This window comes from Rhopalosiphum maidis, chromosome 1 (assembly GCF_003676215.2).
Source record: "Rhopalosiphum maidis isolate BTI-1 chromosome 1, ASM367621v3, whole genome shotgun sequence".
Taxonomy (NCBI): Eukaryota; Metazoa; Arthropoda; class Insecta; order Hemiptera; family Aphididae; genus Rhopalosiphum; species Rhopalosiphum maidis.
This window is the reverse complement of record NC_040877.1, coordinates 80,425,195-80,447,225: the sequence shown is the minus strand read 5'-3', so window position 1 is coordinate 80,447,225 and position 22,031 is coordinate 80,425,195. Positions and strand designations below refer to the sequence as shown.

General features: G+C 28.0%; 1 protein-coding gene and 1 long non-coding RNA gene across 2 annotated transcripts in view; both read left to right on the top strand.

Moving 5' to 3' along the window:
* The window catches only part of LOC113556657, a 216,655-nt gene that overhangs the window by 43,838 nt on the left and 150,786 nt on the right, over positions 1 to 22,031 (top strand). The gene's annotated exons all lie outside the window — the stretch shown is intronic.
* On the top strand, positions 6,770 to 21,550 carry LOC113556656. The gene is made up of 2 exons (XM_026961742.1): positions 6,770 to 7,658; positions 20,533 to 21,550. Exons 1-2 carry the CDS (start codon positions 6,971 to 6,973, stop codon positions 21,150 to 21,152), a joined length of 1,308 nt encoding a protein of 435 aa, XP_026817543.1. The 5' UTR covers positions 6,770 to 6,970; the 3' UTR covers positions 21,153 to 21,550.

Here is a 22,031-nt window from a genome sequence, read left to right as displayed (position 1 = left end):
TTTCATATTTATGTACAATATATATAGAGCTACTGTTTAAATAAAAATTACAATTAATAGAAAAACTCATATTTTTAAATGAATAAAAATACAATTAGTTAATTAAACGTTAAGAGAATAATTTTGAAATGCATAGATAAAAATTTAATGCTTTATTCTGGTAAAAAATATGTAGTTGATCAAGTTTAATTTCAATCTCAATTGACTGTTAACTACTTATATTAAAATATTAATAACATTGTTTTTATTTAAATAATTGAATAATATTATTGAAAGTCATTTTGAAAATAATTATTTATATTAAATATTAAACAACAATATTATTATATATCGAATATAAATACAAAATAATTCCATATTGATATCTTTGATAATTATATTATAATAAATTGGCCTATTAATGAAAAGTAAGAACATTATCTGTATTCGATGGTTTTCTATGATATATTTTTAAATTGAAATATTTTACTTGTTCATATATTTCTTAAAACATAATTAATATAAATCAATATGAAAATAATAATTTTACCTTACAATTTGATATTGGGAATATATTTTAATAAATTACAATACAAAATTGATTCTGAAGAATATAAATTCGCTATGTTCTACGTTTAGATAAAACGCATTGAGGGTAAGATGTCCTATTAATGGATTTTTGATTTTTAGTTTTACCACTTTTTATTGGCATATTTTATAGTTTATAATAAATGATATTGATTAAACACCATCTACTATTCACTAATATCAGGACGTAACAAAATGCTTTATATTTTAATGCATAGTAAAAATATAATTAATTTTATAAATAATAATTATAACAGTAATTATTAAATTAATTATGACAGAAATTACAAAATATCTATTGTAATATATTACTATTAAATTGTTGAATAAATAAATAATTTGGTTTTTTATAGATTCAATGTGCTGAATTATTAGTTTGTAATATTAAAATATTGATATATTATTTAGTCAAAATTGTTTAAAGCGTTAGGTAGTTAGAATACATTTTAAATTTTAGTTTAGTTCTAATTTAACCAATAAGCTTAAAATAATATTATTGGAATAAGATAAGATATGTTAATAATATTATATTAAAATATTTATTGAATTTTCAAAACATTATTTATTTATTTTTATTTAAATATATGAGTAATTTGTTAAACTTTTTAGTGTAAAAAAAAACTGTTAAAATACATACAAATATGAACTTATACAGTTAAATATGCTTTAAAAGCTATTGACGCAGTTTTTTTAAAAAGGGAAAATACTAACACTTAAAATGTTTTGTACAATATGCATTATATATTTTATATACAGGGAGAGAGTGAGGAAAAAGAGTTTTGGAGCGATGGGACTAAAAATACTGTTTAAGTTCAAGAGTGGACCAGTCATTAAAATAATAATGTAAAATACAACAAAAAAGGACCATATTAATATTAAATATTTGTTTTTAATTAGTAAATATTATAATCCTTGTAGCAACGATGATGTTTGGTTGATTGTATAAATGATTATTAAAACGAAATAATCGATATTATAACGTTTTATTTTATTGTGTATTTATATAATATGTTATACTGTTATAGTAATTTAATAGGTATTATTTCAGTTGTAAAAGGATTTATTATATATACAATTATACTCCTATTTTACAATACCTATTTTAAAAAGTACGATATTTTGTTTTTCACGGAACATACAAAAACAAATACTTCTTGTCTCTGGGGATACGTTAACACGTCTGTGTATAGTGACGTCCAGAGAGTTGATGTGGCAGAAAACTTTTTTCCCGCGATTGCAAGTAGTCATACAAACTGTATTGGTTTCATCATCCCACGTGTTATTGGGTCACGTCATTGGTCAGCGTCTTCGTCCTTTTACCAACCATTGTCAATATAATTAAGACTGAGAATATTGTAAAAATCCAGCAATTAGATGTTTATATTATTTTAATTATCGGTGCAAGGTTGTTGTGTATGTCGATCTTATGAGTTATCATTTGAATTCGAATTTTCCGAAGATATTATTATGTTTTGACGTGTACTTGAAATATAAATAACACAATATTATACATGCATAGTATAGTTGAGTACCTGTGTAGTTGTGTCCATTAACATTTAGACTTGATATTATAGTGTTAGGCATATAGAAAGCAACGATGACACATTTGATGTCTTGATAAAAACGATTCTGGCCTTATATAGTCTTTACATTGCTCGTAGTTGGGAATTTTCCGTGCATCGAAATGTAACGAACCGACATATCTAAACTTACTATTATTTTTTTATATACCATGATTACCATGATTTGATTTGTAAAATAAGTACATTTAATATTATACAATGGTAGATCATGATTTTTTTTATTGATTTATTTAAATAAACATTCAGCAACAGTGGCCATTGAGTGAATTTTAAAATATTAAATTACATACATATAGATAACGTAAAATATTAACAACGCATACATTATTTTAGTAAAACTACTCAAATACTAGATATGTTAAGGAGAATTCTATTTTGTCTAGTTGATTGGCGGTGATGAGGAATTTTATTAAGGCTAAAATATCGTATAGTTGAAATCCTGGTTGAGTGATTCCGGAAGCATAACATATTCTCTATACTGGGCTTAAATACGACATTCAGTGAACACATTTTGAATGTCGACACTGGCCTTACGAGCTGTGAATATACGTCCACTTTAGCCATTAAGAAACTATGTGCAATTATTGTGTGACCGTGACCAATTCTTGGCTTGCTCTAGTAATGTTGAATACAAACTTTCTGGACAGTTCGAGGCGGATAAGAGAATAATTTTTATAAACGTTAAAAATATACAAAATGTATGCATTCAAGTGGAAAAATTATTAGCATCATCTAAATAGCATAAAAATGTATTAAATACTTTTGTTTGCAAAATATCTGTAACTGTTTTAAATTGTTCGTGAAAATTAAAATATCTCACTATCTTGTAACATTTTAAATTAAATTTTCTGTTATTAACCGGGAACTTGCTTACGATTTAACATTATTAATATAATAAAGTCATTTAATATTGACACTACGTAGATTAAAAAAGTGTAGTATTTACATATGTAATAATAATGAAAAGTTGTTAGACTAGCAGACTATAATATTTTGAAAATGTTGGTGTATTTAAATCAAGATTCAAAATGTAAACGATTAGTTAACTAGTTTCTGAATATTAATAAGCTTTGTGTATTAAGAACATGCAATACGGCTGGAGAATAATAACGCTATAATAATTGTAATATTGTCTGAGTATTTAATAATTATAGTAGACTATAAAATATACATACATATTTATATAAAGGATTTTTATTTTTGAGCCCATATTTTTTAATAATTCAGAAATTAGTAACTATTAATTTGTATGCCAATGTAAATGCATCAACATTTTCAAAAAATAATCTCTATAATAACTTGCAACAAAATAGATTGGTTCTCATTTGAAAAAAAAGTCGCTTTACTGTACGGTAGGTGTTATGTGTATCTAGTCATTCAGTAGAATACATTTTGAATTAAATGATAAATTATTGTGTACGATGAATAACGATTCTTAGCGTAGACGATCTGTCAGACTATATTGCTAAAGATATTTTATATCGCTGTTAGTAGTTTATTTGACTAATAGTAATATGGTAGCTTGTGTTAATTCATGCGTAAAACAAATAGAATATATTATGTAATAATAATTAGAATATTATTGTTTATAATATTATTAGGTATTATTGGATATTAATTGTATACTTTAATTAACATATAAGATAGAATATTCGTATTAAATTATGTAGAATAATTTAATTGTCAAGCTGTAATAGTCTTGTTCTAAAAGCTAATAATAATAAAAAATTAAAAAATTGAATAAACCATAGTAAAAAAGATTAGAATGATTAGATCCATTGTATAAATATCTAAAGATTATTTTGAATATTTAATTATGTATAAAAAAAGTATAAAATGTAAATAAAACAGCTTAAAAACTTATTTTATACTCTAATGATTGTTCTAAATTAGTTATTCGCATTTTCAATTGAACACATTAATTTATATAATTACTTTTAAAACTTGTCAACACAATTAGATAGTTTTTAAAATCCTACAGTTTTGCACAAAGTAAACTCAATTAGCTTTGTACCATCAATAGATCAAAAGTTGCAGATATTATTAACTTTTACAGATGATTAGATATTTATTATATTATTTATATTTTTCCCCTTAATGCATATTATTACAGACAACTGTATAGCCGATTGTATATTAGAAATTATTGTATTTTTTGTATTAATACTTGTTCTTCAATATAATTGATTAAATTATAATAATGTAAAATATAAGTAAATTCTTTTTACATAAATACTTTAAATTTAAATGTACATTAAGTATCATTACTATTTGTTGATATAAAAGTACAAATAGGTATAATGAAATATTATTACAATAACCCGATACTAATAAACCATGAATTTGCTGTTTATCGAAAAATATACTTTGTTAAAAATTAAAATACCTAATATAATTTGTATATTTTTACATTATCTTCAATTTACAACATTATTGGTCTTATACAGATTGAATTAATAACTGTATTCGATATAGTCTATAATATGCACATTTTAAGTGTCTTTTCAGACTAGTATCTTCAGTAAAATGTTTCATGGATTAAATACTCGTGATACGATTTTGAATAAACATGGATACACTATCTGGTTCGGTTGATTTTACGAAAGTCTAAATCCCAATATCTGGTGCAGACCATAATATATATATTACAAAACATTACATTGTACTGTTTTAATTTAAAAGACTTTTGTTTAATACTAACAATCAGTTTCTAATATTTGTTAAAATTGTATATAATATTAGCATTAGTAAAACGATTAACTAAAAAAAACGGGTTTTAGATACAATAAAAATAAAAATAAACTCTTAGGTACCATTTATCATGTTAATATTTTTTGCGTAGGAACCTACTCTAATGCTCTCGTACAATATTATGCGGTAGTTTCAGCATACTAATATAATACTGTTGCAAGCAGTGTACATTTATATACGAAATCAGAAACTATTAAAAAAATCATCGATTTAGTAAAGATAATTGTAATCAAATATATACTTATATAGTTTTGTTATACAACAATATGGTAACATAATCGATTGCTCCTTAGACTTGGCCCGTATTATATTAAAATATAAGGTTGGTTATAATATTTGAAGGGATGACAAGGATTTTACAAAGCTGGAAGTGTTTCTAGAATTTTTTTTCCAGTCCCACAAAGTTACCCAACTACGGACTATTATTTACCACACTATACAACATCAATTTATAACCGACGATGACACTTATAATTTTTATTATATAAATATGATAAACATGACATTTTATTATGTACTTATAAATTATAGTACATGTAGTAGGTACATATTTATGAAACAACAATATTTTTTACAAATACAAAATATGTTGTATCTTTAGGTGAGCAATGAAAACTTTGAGTTATGTTTCTTTTTGCAATACAAATAATATTCCGTCTCTATTCAACAATAATTCGATTAATTATATGATACTGTTATAGCCTATACAATGATTATTGTATTATGATCATTTATTATAAATAGGTTAAAATAATGTGTGAATTTTCACTCGACGTTACTACGAAGGCCCGACAAGTTTATGTAATGTTAGATTTATTTTTTTCACAGTCAAATAATATTATAAATTTGACCCGAGTTGATCTCAATCAATAGTTTATCAGTGCAGTCGCCACCTGTTTCTTAGTTACTTAAATAGGAAAAAAATATTCTTAAAAAATAAAATACGTGTTTATTTGTATAGGCAGCTTGTACTTAGTACTCACGAGTGAAAATAACTGTCTTAGATGTTAATATTTCTCTACGGTGACTCGTATAGCGCATACATTCTATAATCACTACGAATTCAACCACATGTAAACCATTATGACTATTTTATGAATAAAACTCAAATGTAACTATATACCGGAAATAACTGAAATGAAAAATCGACACTGGTCCACCCAATTTGTAACACGATTGGAAAAGAAAATGCTCACTTTACAAATAAAAATGGAACCTACTCAACCGCACAACGATAATAATAATAATAATAATATAATAAAATAAAACTATATTATATTTAATATGATTTGTAGTTACCGAAAATGCAATACGTATTATTGATGTGCAGTTTGAGTATCCGAATAAAATATATGAATAATCCATCGAGTTGGTGAGTTAAGGTGTAGTGCACCAACTAAAGATACTTATCGACGGCAAGCATATTTCACGAGGCACAGACAAAAAATACGTCTTAAATGATCGGTTTGGTATATTAAACGCGGTTTAGCCGCCGCGTACAAATATAACGTCAACATTAATCGTGATATAATATTATAATTTATATTTTAGATTATAACTACTAGATGAATGTGATAACTATTATAGTGATGGACAATTAAAATGTAATTTTTGGATTCGACTCGTTAATAATATTCCGAATAGGTTTAGGAATCATTGGGCGACACGGACGACACGGTTATTCGGAGGTAAAGACGAAATGAAATATTGTCTAGTTTTTCAATACGTGTATAGGTATAACGGACAAGCGATGGTAAAACACTTGAAGAAATAGAGGAGAAAAAAAAACCTGTTACATAACCACCAACCGGTTTCATAATATCATTATCTGTTAACATGTTGTAATACGACAGGTCGGAGATGCGTTACTACGCGGACAGCGTTGATAGAATATAATAGTCACGGTCGCATCGGTCGGTGCACGCGGGCTCGTGGTTCATCTTCGCGGCGCGTCTAAATGTTATTTCGTACGACAAAACGCCGGTAAATCGTTTCCCGTCGGCACGGCGACAATACCTAATCCGTAACCGCTATTATTCCGTCCACCTTTCTGGCTTGACGCGACGGCGATGGCAGATCGCCCCACCGACGACGCCACGTGGTCGTCCCGCATGGATTACCTGAGCACGGTCGTATTCCCGCGGGCCGCGGCCGACGGCGCGTTCGGACAGGGAGCCGTGTACGCGTCCTTTCGCGCGGACGACCGAGACGGCGCGGCGGCGGCCGGCGACCAGTTCATGTCCGACATCGTATTCGGCACGGTCAAGCTGACCGGAGCCGAGCGGCCGGCGGACGGCGTGCCCGTCGTGGTCAAGTTCAAGAACGCTGACGCCCGCATGTCGGCCATGATGAACATGCACCAAAAGTTCTACAACGAGTACGCGTTCTACGCCCGTCTGCTGCCCAAGCTGGCCGCGTGCGCCGCCGACCCGGCCGCCGCGTTCGCGTTGTTCCCGCGGTTCCTGTATTCGAACGCGACTGCGGACGGCGACGCGGCCGGCGGACAGCAGCAGGTGATCGTTCTGGCCAGCCTGGCGCCCGCCGGTTTTCGCGCGGCCGACGAACGGGTGTTCCTGGACGCCGAACACATACTGCTAGCGATCCGTAAGTTGGGCGCCCTGCACGGGCTGTCGTACAACGCCAAAGCCGACGGCCGTGGCGCGGGACCGCCGCCGTTCGCCGATCTCTGCACCGCCACCCTCATCGAGACTCAGTGGTACGACGGACACTGGTACAAGAGCCCGCGTTTCTTGTCAGGTTGGTATTTAATGCACACTCGTCAGTATACGTGTGGGCGGATCACGACCGCGCCCCGATCGGCCAGCGGTTTCGTTTGGCGCCTACTTTACAATAGTCTAACTGACTCGACGGTCTTGTGAAGTGGATATACTATTTTTACTCTTTTCGTATACGAATTTCAGTACGTACAACCAACAAGACATGTTGGTATTCGGCTACCGGAAATATTGAATCGATTGAGATTTCCTAGTCAACACCTATAATAAATACATCAATTTTCCATATCCGCGACTTCCGTTTTGTTTGTTTAATAATATAAATGTAAACAATATTTAGCATTTAAATATTATTGAAGTAAAAAATTATTGTTTAAGTATTTTGCTCATTATTAAAGTAAATTCGCCAAGAGACCAGGACTGCGCGGCGGACGAAAACTCGTCGTTCCGCACCACCGCAACACCTGAGGGCTACGGCCCGCCTACTTATCACCTGTTGATTAAGAGTGAGGTAAAGTTATACAGTGTCGCATTTTACTGCAGTCATTGCGATCTTAAGCTAATATTTGATATTTTACCACATTTCACGTCGTATTAGCATTCACTACGTGTATAAAATAGTTTTAGTCGCGGAGAGGGGATTTATTTTGACGGAGCGCATGTATTTCCGTCATTCGTATGCGCGAAGTAGTCCTGGTTTCTCAGCGAATGTATTTAAGTACGGACAATACATCTTCAATCATTATTTCACAAATACACGTGTTTTTTTTATGTAACTATTGATAATAATAATAATTATAATTTTCGATAATATTTAAAGTATTTTTTACCGAATACATATTCAACATAAATATTTGAATATTTTTTTCAAATTTATTCAAAATTGTATTTGAAAAAAATAGAGTGTTTAAATGCTTAAATTTGAATCCTTCACAAGACTGTATTTTAAATATTATATATTTTAGTTTTTATTCGACGACGGACTACCTTTGACTACCAATGCGTTAGATTATAATATTATACTGGGTTATCTCTCCACATAACTACAACGTAGGATAGAGCCACCCAAGGTTCTGCATCCATTATTCCTTCAAAATGTTTCCTAGGTTTTTATCTAATGTACATTATACTTTGATGTTTTCATTTTTTTCAAACTATTTTATGATTATTACTACCTCTTCCACACACGGTTATAGAACCTCGTGTTTACCTCATGTCTGTTAAATTATTGTATATATTTGTGTGAGAAATGCTTTGTAGTTTCGGGCTTTACTGACAGAGTAGACTTTTGTTTATTTTTCAACGGAAACAAACACATCAAATCTCGGCCAATGTTAGCTCGGTATAAACTTAAATATTTACACTTTTAGAGTAGTTACGTGCTTAACTATGTATGTATGTGTGCAATGTAAATAAGGAAAAAAAATAAAATTATATAATACTGTGAATAGTTGAACTTAGCATTGACTGTTTCTTACAATCTTCCGGCTTATCGACTATTTATAAAAGTTTTATCACTTGAACAATTTTTTTTTATAAATTTATTTCTCTCTTATAGATACTCATAGTTTAAACAACAGTGACAATGTTATATTAATACATTTCAGATATATCTAAAAAATAAAACTTAAATAATAAAAATTAACAGTTTTAAAATTTAACTGCTAAAACTTTTTTCTTGAAAAGAATTGCATTTTCAACTCTAGATGTTGTATTGACTGTAGAGTTTTAGAACTATTCAATTCCTCAACCTTTAAAACGTTTATAATAAAATAGATAATAGTGTATATATTTATCTATTTATCTAGATATTTTCAAAGAAAAGTATGCTAGTAAATCCATTCCAATAATTATGACTTTTACTATTTATTGCAATGCCAATATATTTTAAATTTTGTATAAAATATTTTATTAAAAAAATATAGAGTTTTATCAGTAAAATGTAATAATTAAATTGGTTTTCATTATAATATAATATTAATATTTATCAATATTATGTGATACCCTTTTATAATGCTATTTATTACATTTTAAAATGGTTTTATAAAAATGTTATGAATATTCTAATTACGATTTTGTATATTTTTAAACAAAATTAAATAAAGAACCTTCATGTTTAATATAATCAAATCATTTATATTAGTAACTAATTAAGTACTTATTCAATTTTTTTTTTTAAATATTATTTCGAAGAAAATATAGTTAAAATGTAGATACATTCTTCAAAAGTTATTAGAGTTTGTCATTATTATAATCAATCCGGCGGGGACGAAACGGTAAAGTCAAGATACATATAATTTTATCCTAGAGTTTCCTCATATTTTCCAGCGAATCATCACATAACTATGTGGGCTATTTAAGGTATACTGTGATATGGAATGCGCTTAGAACTTTATAGTAGGGTCATGTTGGGATAGAAAACCGCATAATGTGGACAAATATTATAGAGGACAACCCAAGAGGTAGAGAATCTTTGTGTTTCTACAATTGAACTTAATACTGATTGTTCCTTGGTTGTGACTTCATGTAGTCTGTGGCGTTAGTTTGACCGAGTATCGCTTTGTGGCTTATAGTTTCAACGTCAGTGATGCAAAATAGAAAGTATTATAAGTCCTCAACAATGAAAACAAATAGATTAAAATTCAGATGAAATCTTACTTTATGGTTGTTGAAGTTAATACTCTATGTTGATTCTCGTCGTAGATGACTTGCTTGAACATCGACGGTGCGAGTCTACTTTCTAAATTCTTAGCTATATAAACAGTCTGTTTTAGGAAAATATGATCAAGAGTTGTTGAATAGTTTGAATGGAGATGATCGTCTTTGTCGTTGGTATAGCAATCTGTTTGTTCAACCCATACGAAAGTCAATATCTTAAAGAATAGGCAGCATTGATGATTTTAATTTTTATGGAGTGAGAACTCTCTTTTCGATAATATTCATAAAAATATACGTAAGCGAATTATCACGTTAAATAGACGATGTTAGTTGGCAAGTCAACGGTTATCGATCTTGAAATACTGTATTGTACACCGGACGTTGTCGTATGTGGTGTGTTGTCATTTTCAGTAAATCGAGTTTCAAAAAGTTACATCAATAACAAACAAATTAATAACGAAATTAAAAAAAAAAAATGTTGAATAACAAATCATATACCAGTTATTTTATACCTACATCAAGATAAATATAAGCAATGAGAATAAAACATAGTTTTATCTTTCTTTTTCAAACTTAAGCACTAAAAAGATTTAAAAAAAAGTAAATTAAACTATAAAAACCTCCAAATAAACTAAATGATCTGCTACTGAGAATATGAAGCAGGTTAAAGATATCACCACATAAAAAAACTAAAAAGTATATTGTATATATATATATATTTTTTACACTAAACTGTAGTGTAAATAAAACGTCATAAATACATTCAAAAAATTTGAATCGTGTGTAATAATGAACTATAGTGTACGCTGTTGAAATATAAATTAAATCACTGTAAATATATAGGCTTCAGAAATGTAATAACTTAAACAAACGCCATTTTCATATTTCAATTCCAAAATTATAAAAATGTATTATTTATTACTGCATGCTATGTTGAATATTATAATTAAAGAACAATATATTCTGAACACAATACTTTATGTTTAGTTATTAAAATACCGACTTCAGTACACATTAAAATATCGAGAAATAATATTTTCTACAGTTTAAATTATTTTCTCTTGGTTATTAATTTTAGATAATTACTTTATTAATTTATTTTATCATTGTATTTATTTTTTTATTTTATGTTTGAAATTTGGATCAAATACAATATAATTAAACTGTTACATAAATGTTATTTTAAGTTTAAAATGTTTATAAGATTATAATATAATGATGATATTTATAATTTTAAAATATTAAATAAATAATTATACATAAAATACATTTAAAATTGTTAACATTATAAAAAAAAAATTAAAGTAAGCTATTAAAATTAAAGTCTAAATGCGTTAATATTTTGTTAGGTAAGTCATAAATTCAACTTTTAGAATGCAATCTTTTGAAGAGGCTTGTATACTTAAAATAATTATTGTACTTTGTACAGTTCTGATTAACATTTTTAAATAAATGCAATACTTTTTTGAAAATTTGATTTCCGCGATTCCTCTAAATAAATTATTAAGAATACAATTTTGTACGTATAAAGTTGAAAATATTGTTAGCAATTATAAAACATGTTGAATCAGGTCATAAATATTTTTCGACGTATCAAACTATTGGTTTTAATCTTCCACAATGGATTACTAATTATATATTTTTGTTGTTATTTTAATAAACTTTATTCATGAATTCCCTTTCTTAAAATAGTCATACAAATTATTAAATGATATTTCTATTGTTGATCAAACAGTTTTACTCAATTATAATGTAAAATAATATTGAACAACTGGCCACTTTCGTAGTTTATTTTACATACTATGCTAAATAATTAGTATTAATTAGAGGAGAGAATGTAATAAATGATGATTATGGAAATTCTATACACCACAATGAACAGAAACGTAAGGGCTTCTGATATGCACATGAAATGTTGCTAATTAAATTTAAAGTAGGGTCTCTAAATCAAACATATTGTTAATATTATAATCTATATTTTTTGTCTATAGTATTCAGACTATTAAGAAACTATGATGCGGTTCAGGGTTTTCAGGAATCATAATACTAATTAAATAAAAATTCTCGGTTTTATTAAAATTGTATACACAAACTACTATCTATCGGGATATATTATTGAATATTTTTTTAGACATAAATCAATGTTACTATATAATATTAAACAAAGCAAGATTTGAGTCAACCTTAAATAATAAACGATGAAAAAAATGTTACAATAATTATGTAAAATCAGATAATTTTTTTTCAATTTTTTTTTTTTTTTAGCAATATAAGGTAAATAGTTGATTTTGCGAAGAATGGTTATTATCAATATGATTGAAAGCCATTCGTATTATTATTTTATAGAAATATTAAAAACTTTTAGAAGTTAAACGATAATGAACAAATTTGAGGATTTTATTAGTTGAAATCCCTCAGCAGTTCAAATTAAAAACTCGTTTTATGAGAAAAAAAGTTGAAGATTGATTACTGAAACCCCAATCGAATGTGTCAATCGTGTTGTCAACGTAATAGACAATAGTCTATATTGATTGATGAAAATTAACCAGGTTTCTTAAAAGTTAAAATACAACCTATAAATGAATATATACTAAAAAATCAAATTCTATTACATACCTCGTTTTTGTTACTTTTAGAAGTTTTGACGATAATATTTGAATTTAAAAAATAATTTTACACATAGTTATTTTCTAGATAACTTAATTCATTTTTGTATGCAGTATTTATAGTAATTAGTAAAAATATTATCCAGAGTATTACCCATAATATGTAGTAATTTAGTATAATACTATAATTTCATTGTGTATTTTAAGTTATAAACTTTATAAGATTTGGTAAACGAACATTTAAAAATAAATATTTTAACTATTAAATTCATCAAAATATGATAATTTTTTTTAGTTATTTTAAAAACATTTACCATTATTAAATGAATATTGATTGCATTATAATTGTATGTATTTTCTGTTAGTAATCAAATTACACAAATTCGTTGTAAAAACCATATCACTAAATCAAAGCTTTTTAAAACTTGACAGTTATTTTTTTATTTATAGTGGTACAACATTTAATTGTTAAAATAGTCATCTAAAAAATTACTAAGTACTCATAAATATCGAAAATGAATTGTCAAATGGATTGTACTGTGGTACTGTGGTCTTTCTAATTTCTATTTTCAACTTGTTTTACTTCTTAAAATATAAAATAACATAATAACCAAAATAATCAAATAATAATGTAATCTATATACCATTCTGAAAAATTAGTTTCTATTTCACTACACTTTTCCTTAAATTTCCTTAAATACTTACCAAGTGAGTAGTCAACCGATAATAATTTCTAACAAAAAAAAAATTTTACACGTTTTTTAAATAATGTGCACAAACAAAATATTTAAAATGTTTATACACTGCTCGTGTCTTATAATTATATTTTGTAACCATGGTAGCAGTATTAAAAAAATAAATAATAGCGGTATAGGGATTCTACTTGGATAAAGTCGAGATTTGTAGACTGAAGAAAGTTAAGTTTTTGCTGCACGTCGATAGTCGATACACGTTATTTTTTTCGCGTCCCCTTTTGGTATATCTTCGTTTAACATTTGGAGTTTCAGAATTTATGAGGGTTAACTGTGCGTTATTATCGCAGCTTACACCATCGACGATTCTCTTTCATTTTTAGCACCTACACAAACTCCTTACAATACGCAGGAGGCGTATATAGAAGCAAAATAATAATATGGTTCGGTCAAAAAAAAAAAAAAAATAATAATAATAAAGTTTAATCGTTTCTACGTCCTTTACCCACCTCTTAACTATACAATAGAACCAAAATAGGAAAGTGATTGAGAAAGCCATTTAACTGGTAAAATGATTCCAAAAACTTCTTATGAAAGGACAGTATATGGTAGTTTTAGGAACAACAATTTAATATAAAATATTTTATGTATATTACTATGTATAAATAGAAATAATTTTACCTGAAAAATATGATCAGTGAATAAATTGAGTACTGTTTATTAATTTTATATGTAAGAATATCATTAAATTTATAGACATATTATGCAACATCTGTATTCACCGTAAATAATCTTAATCTAATTTATACGCTTCAATTTCTTGAACCACCATGCACCGTTATAGAACTTACCACACCACTTAAATAATATTTATCATACTTTATTAAAATTGTATCTAATTTATTAATCAAAATAATGATAATTTCGTTAAACATTATTTGAATTTTTTCACAATAATTAAATTTTTATAATTCAAATATCATATTTGAAAAATTTAAAATTATTTATTGTGAAAAAATCAAAAGTTATGTAATACATTTATTTGTAATTACACGGCTTAAAAGATATTAATTTAAACCATTAACATGATTCCAAAATAAAATTATTTAATATTTAAATTGTTAAAATTGATAATTTGAACTGTACATATTACAATGCGTAGTTTAAGGTAACATTACTGTAAAATATTTTGTCAAAAATATTTAACGAATATTTATAATTTAAATCAAAAATTATAATAAATTACCTGACATTTTTATTTTAAAAAGCAAAATTTTCGTGTTATGAATCATTTTATTTTTCGCAATCTTAATTAATTAAATAAGATACTGAATACATTTTAAAATAAAGAAAAAAAAATTAAAAATAAAATTTTCATTTTTTTCAGGTCATTCTCGTAAATGATTATGTACTACGAATAATTAAACTAACTTAATGCAAATTGAATATAATTTTGTTTGTGTTATAGTATCATATTTATACATAAATAGATTAGTTCTGATATAACTTATTGTTATATTTTAAATACTTTATTTTAATAAATAATGATATTATAGTAAGAATTGCTTTTTTGAAATTAGTAAGAAAAAATATGTAATTAAATTGTTTGGAAAAATAAATTCAATAAACAAAAATAAATTTGAAATAACATTCATTTAAGGAAAATAGAAAATTAAATGGAAATAATGTAATGAATTATCTGGATGCAAGTTTAGTAAAAAGATGGCAGGTCGGTTTTTCAGAGACATTAGGAAAGTATATTCATGGTATATATTTGCATAAATTTAACTTCAAAATATAAATTATTATTATTATTTTTTTTTAATGCAATGAAAAAGAAACTTCTATGTATTTTAATTGTTTTATAGTTTAGAAAAATTAAACAGAGAACACTGCGTTGGACAACCACTTAGCTAATCGAGCCGTAGCAAACACTGAAAAACTTCCTAATTTTCTGTTCTAACTATACCACTATACCGAAAAACTAATAATTTAATTACTCAAGACATTTTCATTTATCTAATATATTTTGATTATGTTCTGTATTTATGATAAAAAATTATTACATGAATATATATAAATAATAATAAGATTTATAATAATATGCTATTACGATTCACAAAGAAACAAAACTTGCATATATCATTTTATATGTTATCAGAACTAAATTTAAATCAATATCAAATAATAATGTGTTTATTATTTATTTATATTATACTTTTTACAGTAGAAAAAAAATGCTAAGTCTTCAACTTCAATGGAGGTTTTTGGTAGAAATCGGATATAGTTTGTACTTTGAGGGGTCAAAAGTAGAAATTTCCTTTTCAGTATTATGAGTATATATTAATAAAAATATTCTGAAAAAAAAGATAAAAAAAAAAATACGAAAAAACCGGAATATTTACGTAAAAACACGTTTTCGACTAAATCGATTTTGTTTTTCATTGTGATTCAAAAACGAATATTTTAGTGACTTGACATTTCACCATATTTTATTTATATAAGCATTTTTTAGACATAAATTTAGTTTTTATTTTTATTATGTATGTTACATTTTTTTTTTTTGAGTAAAATAACATTTATAATTTATATCAAAGGTACCTCAAAATTTTTTTTATAGTTACTAAAAATTTTTAAAAATACATGGCCCATTTTTTTTTAATATCGTTTAAAATACAAACATAAGTTTGCATAAATCGTAAAAATTTTAAAATTTGTCTAACTATTTTCTTATTAGAAATACATTATATTTTAAATTTTTTTACATGACTATACCTTGGTTTAGAGTAGATTTTGAGCATATTCTATAATTTGGGTACTATGAACTTACTGAACTTATGTAGGTTACTGCAATAGTATAATTATGTGTGATGTGTTTAAGTTAAATTAATAATTGATTATGAAAAATGATTTTAAGAGTCAGCCTTTACGAATAACAGAATAAGTATAATTTACTTATAATTTATTTATGTAAATAAATATAGTTGTATTTATTTTCCTATTATTAATAAGATAGGTTAAACTAATTATTGGTACGAGTATGTCAAAATTATTCTTAATTTAAAACAATAATTAAAAATTATAACATTACTTATATCATATAATATTGGTAAATACCTAACTGTTAAGTCAGTACCAAAATATTATATAAATGTTTAAACGGATTTGTAGTTTAAATAGCTTTAAGTTCATCTAAATATTTTAAAAATATACTGTGTAAATAATATAATGTCAAAAAATTTTAAGTCTGTATAGCAGATAATTTTTTAATTATATCAAAATTTAATGTTTAAGAGCTCGAAAATTTAAAAAATTTAAAATTTAAAATATCCATAATTTGCTCTAAAATAAAGTCGAAATCTTTTTAACATTTTATCAAATACTGATATTTATAAATGATAAATACCTATTTAGAAAAAATTTCAAGTTAAGGATTATTTTGTTTTTGATTACCACAAATAATAGACAAAATATCGACTTTGTCGAAAAACTTTGTTGCGTAAAATATATTCTAGTTTTTTCTTAGCTTTTATATCTATTTTATTAGTTTTTTCCATTTATCTAATTTTTCTCCTTTTTACTCTTCCCCTTTATCCCTAAGTCAACTAGGTCCTAAGTGCTTCAAGAAACAGACTTCAAAGTTGATGATTGAAGGATTTGTTCTTATAGTATGGGTTATATATAATTAATATTGACATTATGTTTTTACTCTTATATTTTATCTTGTTAAAACTATAGGTACTATTTTCTTATTTTGATTCTTAAATGGTCTTATCTAAATCTTTAATTTAATTGAAATGGAAATAATGTAAAAAATACCAATATTCATTTTATTTAGTATTTTACGTTGTAGAATGACATTGTTGAATAATGCATATTGTATATACTACCTTTTGTTAATATGTATAATTCGTGCATATATAAGCTCTAAATAATGCAAATTGCACAGTATTCTATTCAACTCAGATTACGGGTCTAAGTAGTGATAAAAAAAATGCTTACCTACAATATTATTAGGTGATTATTATCAAAAAGTCCTTTTGATGTTTGCTGTCAATACGTTGCGCACGTTTCCAATAACATTATGTAGGTAATATAATAGGTTGTATGGTTACAACTAGTAATTTGAAAGGTTGAAAACAATCATAGTGCATTATATATCTTTTTTTGTTTCTTCTGACGGAATACTAACTAAACGAGGAATACATTATTTTAATACGTCAAAAGTTAAAGTTACGTTATGAAATTTTGCGTTTCTCGTAAAACTAATTCTGTCTAGAATGTCTCATAAACTTTGTAACCCTAATATAAATTTAACGGTCTAGAGAAATCGTTTTCTCTACTACCTTAGAACGTCACCACAGTCACAACACAAAATAAATGGAGATTTTTTTTATGACAACTCGATACTTACTAAGAGTTAACATATTTCAGTAACTCCGTTATATCGAAGCCCGAATATAAATGCGATCGGAGCCATATTCATTTAAGGCTGCGAGGGTCTAAATATTATTAATAATAAATACTATTTAGTTTACTACGCTGAAAATGAATTTTTACTAGCACTATAACTACTCTATTTTCACTTTTTTTAGTGCTATACAGTACAGTATTAATTAATTGCAGCTATATTTTTAAACAAAATATACTTGTAAACATTTACAAAATATCATTAAAAATAGTTTTTTTAGTAAAAAGTTACAAAAACTTTAAAATATATCTTAATATTGTATATAAAAGTCAGGTTGAATCGAAAACTACGACAACATCTATAATATAGCAACTCGACAAATTTAATATTGCTGCAGTCTTAAAAACGACTATTATTTTTAATTTATTAATTACATTTCGACGTTACAGTGAATCCTATTTAAATGAAATCGCGCAATAATGGGCCAACAAAAACATTCTTTTGAGATAGGTTTCCGGTTAACTGAATAAAAAGGAAAATTCTATCTTATTAAACATATAATTTTCAGCTAATTAAATTGTAATATCAATTCCATTTGTTGGAAAAAAAATAATAAAAATTTGGATGAAAAAAATAATATAATATGTATAACGTAACACTTAAATCAAAATTAATTCATTCGTTGAAATAAGTGAAATATTTAAATGTTTTCTAAATATATAGTTTCAATTCATATCACTGTTAATATAAATAATATGAGGTTCAGATGATCATTCATTTTTCAATAAATTAGTATATTAGTCAATAGTGATGTAAATTATCGATTTCTCCAATTTTTGCTGCATGATTTTTTTTTTTTAAAACTCCACGTCAATAAATATAACATAAATACCACATAACAATTTTTGTTAATGACTAGATTCATGTTATAAAGATGTTCTTTTCGTGACAAGTTAAATTAATATAATTTATATTATTTATACACATTCATTTCATTCCAACGCTCAAGATTAGATTAGATAAATTAGAACTTTATAAAAATTGGATTCGCCCTTTTATTCGTTTGCTGTCAACCAGGTGGATATTTTAAAAGGAATTTTATGGGTCGTAATTTTTAAAATATTATTCGATATTTTAACAGGTGTCACACTGCCAACCATGTTACTACGAGTACTACTTTTACCTTAGAATTATCACAGGTTATTTTGAGATTTATTTTTATAGTTTATTTGAAATTATAGGTTCTTAATTTTCACGATTTCATATAAGACGAGGATTGTTTTGTAAATTGTCTTCACTCATTTTTATTATTCTGTGTGTATATTATAATTTAAAACAATTTTTTTTCTTCAATAAAACTTTTGTTAATAAATGATAATATTTATTAATTTAATTTTTGTAAGAGTTCTAATTAATTGATACTTATGTCCATACCCAATTGCACACTTTTTCTTATTAGGTACTAAAGATTTTTCGACTTCATTACGAACTTAATATGTAATTATAGACAAAACAAGCTATAGCGACAGTCAATATTTTAAAGTAAACGTACTTAACGAATTATAATACTCATGTACATCGTACACATTTTGCAATATAATGAACACATAAAGGATTAAAGTACCTGCTGGAAATTAAAGGCTCTATAAATATAAACTAATTTAAACATTTTAAAATCACCGCATAAATTAAAAACTAACAAACATAACATATTCAAATTGATAACTGAAAATTCGCTCAATTGACATACCTGAAAACGCTCAAACGTTCGACTTCCATTTGAACATATTTTGAAAATTTATCAAAATGTATTCATAATACAGTAACAATAATGATCAGATATAGACTTTTGATAGACTCGATCGATGGCACTGTCAAAGTGAATAATTATGAATTGTATTATGCATGCATCGTGACCCATACACAGTAACCTATAAGGCTATAAAGACTAAAATACCTTATATCTGCTCCGGGTGTTTTCGTCGCAATGTTAACCATATTAAAGGGGTTATAATTTACCTATAAATATATATATAATATATAATTGAATAAATGAAAGGCAAAATTAATTGCACATTAACTTTTAATGTTTTATCAATACATAGTTCGATTTTAATGACTTATTTTGTACCCGTTCTGTCGTATAGTCGCGTCTCACTAGCTTTGCAATCTAACAGTTGATTCTGCTTTCTCTGCAATCTTTAATAGAAACAATACTATACAATGCACTGTTATCGCCGAATATTGTTCTAGCTGGTGTGAATACATCGTTATTATATCTATTTATGTACAGGTCTGTAAGATAATACGAGGTATTTAGTTGTTTTTGATAACTCCTGAAAACAGTTTCTGCACGGTTTGCGATCGGCATTCGAAAAGGGGCAAAAAACGTCACTATTGGGCTACAATCGGGCGATCGCCGAACAGGGTTTTTGAAATATTAAGTAAGGTGTCCGTCGTCGTGATCCCGTGACACGCAGTTAGGTATACACAACCATAATAATGTTCATGTTTGACGCGTAAACGCAGGGACCGGCAACCGGGGCGTGAAAGCGTTACGCGACTCGGACACGAGGGGCGAGTACGAGGCACCACTGGGCAGGATGCAGGACATGCTGAGCGGCGAGAGCGCGACGATGGCCGGGCTGCTGCGGCCAGTTGAGCCGCTGGCCGTGCTGTGCCACGGCGACTTCTGCCGCAACAATCTGCTGTACCGGTACGACTCGGCCACCGGGCGGCCAGTGGACGTCGTCTTGCTGGACCCGGCGCAGGCGAGGTACGCGTCGCCGGCCATCGATCTCTCGTTTTTTCTGTACATGAACACAACGGACGCCGACCGGGCCGCGCACTGGGACCGGTACGTGGCCGCCTACCTGGACGGCGTTGCAGACGTGACGCCCGACGGCCGGCCCGCGCCACTGACCACCGACGTCGTGCACGCCGAGATGCGCGCGCACGGCTTGTACGGCTACGCGCACTGTTCGTTTTTCTTGCCGGCCATGGTGAACGCGGTGCCGCCCGACGTGGAGCGGCTGACTACGTCCACACCCGATGAGCGCATTGAACTCATCAACGAGTCCGGCGGACGGGAGGCCGACCGGTTGCTCTCGTCCATCGTCAGGCACATGGCGGACCGCGGGTACGTCTGATGACGGCCGACGATGATCGACGACGACCGCTGCGACACGAGTGCTGCGTCACACTCCACGTCCCGTGCGCCCGTAAATCGTTTGTGAAAACCATGCGAAAAGAAACCTCTCATGGGCTACGGCAGTGGTTGGAAAATCATACACAAGACAATTTCATTTATATACTGTTGTATCGTAGTAATGTTTTTTTCTTCGTTTTATTTTATTTTTTTTTTTTGTCTGCTTAACATATCATATTTAAATAAAAACGGTTATATAAGTTTAAAAAACATTACTACACAAGGAACCACTCACTTTTTTACATGTCATCGCACTCAACCTCGTAAATTATACGCATTATCAAATGCTTTACAATCACGTCAAATAAATAAATTATATTATTGGATTTTAAAACCATATATAATATTACTCTATTTGTGACAGTGGTATATTGAATAAAAAAAAAAAATTTTAAAATATACGACACACCAAGTATTTTTTCCTTTATCGTGCTTAATTTGTTTTTAAAATTGCCTATATTAAGCCCATTATAAATCTGAAGATATCGTTAATTCAAAAAAGTAAAGGTTGTTTAAATATTCATTACGGTAATGGTTTTCAAATGTAAATAATTGATTTTATATAAATTATGTTGGTATTATGAGAAAGTATTACGACACAGACAATGTATTCTTTTATATCGTGTGTAGATTTGATGTATCAACTATAACTGTAACCTAAATGACCGAGTGGTTTTAAAAATGCAAAACAGTTTTCACAAACAATTTACGGGTGTGTGACGTATTGACGTTAACGGATCTCCACTACACCATGTTGTACTGTTCCGTGAATTTAACATGAAAATAAAGAGATTCTATAGATAACCCATCGGTTTTTAGT

Bases quoted from the DNA above. Each gene is read 5' to 3' on its own strand.
- LOC113556656 (XM_026961742.1), top strand. From the start codon at position 6,971: ATGGCAGATCGCCCCACCGACGACGCCACGTGGTCGTCCCGCATGGAT. The intron at 7,659-20,532 runs GTTGGTATTTAA...GCGTAAACGCAG, and splicing joins GAGCCCGCGTTTCTTGTCAG to GGACCGGCAACCGGGGCGTG.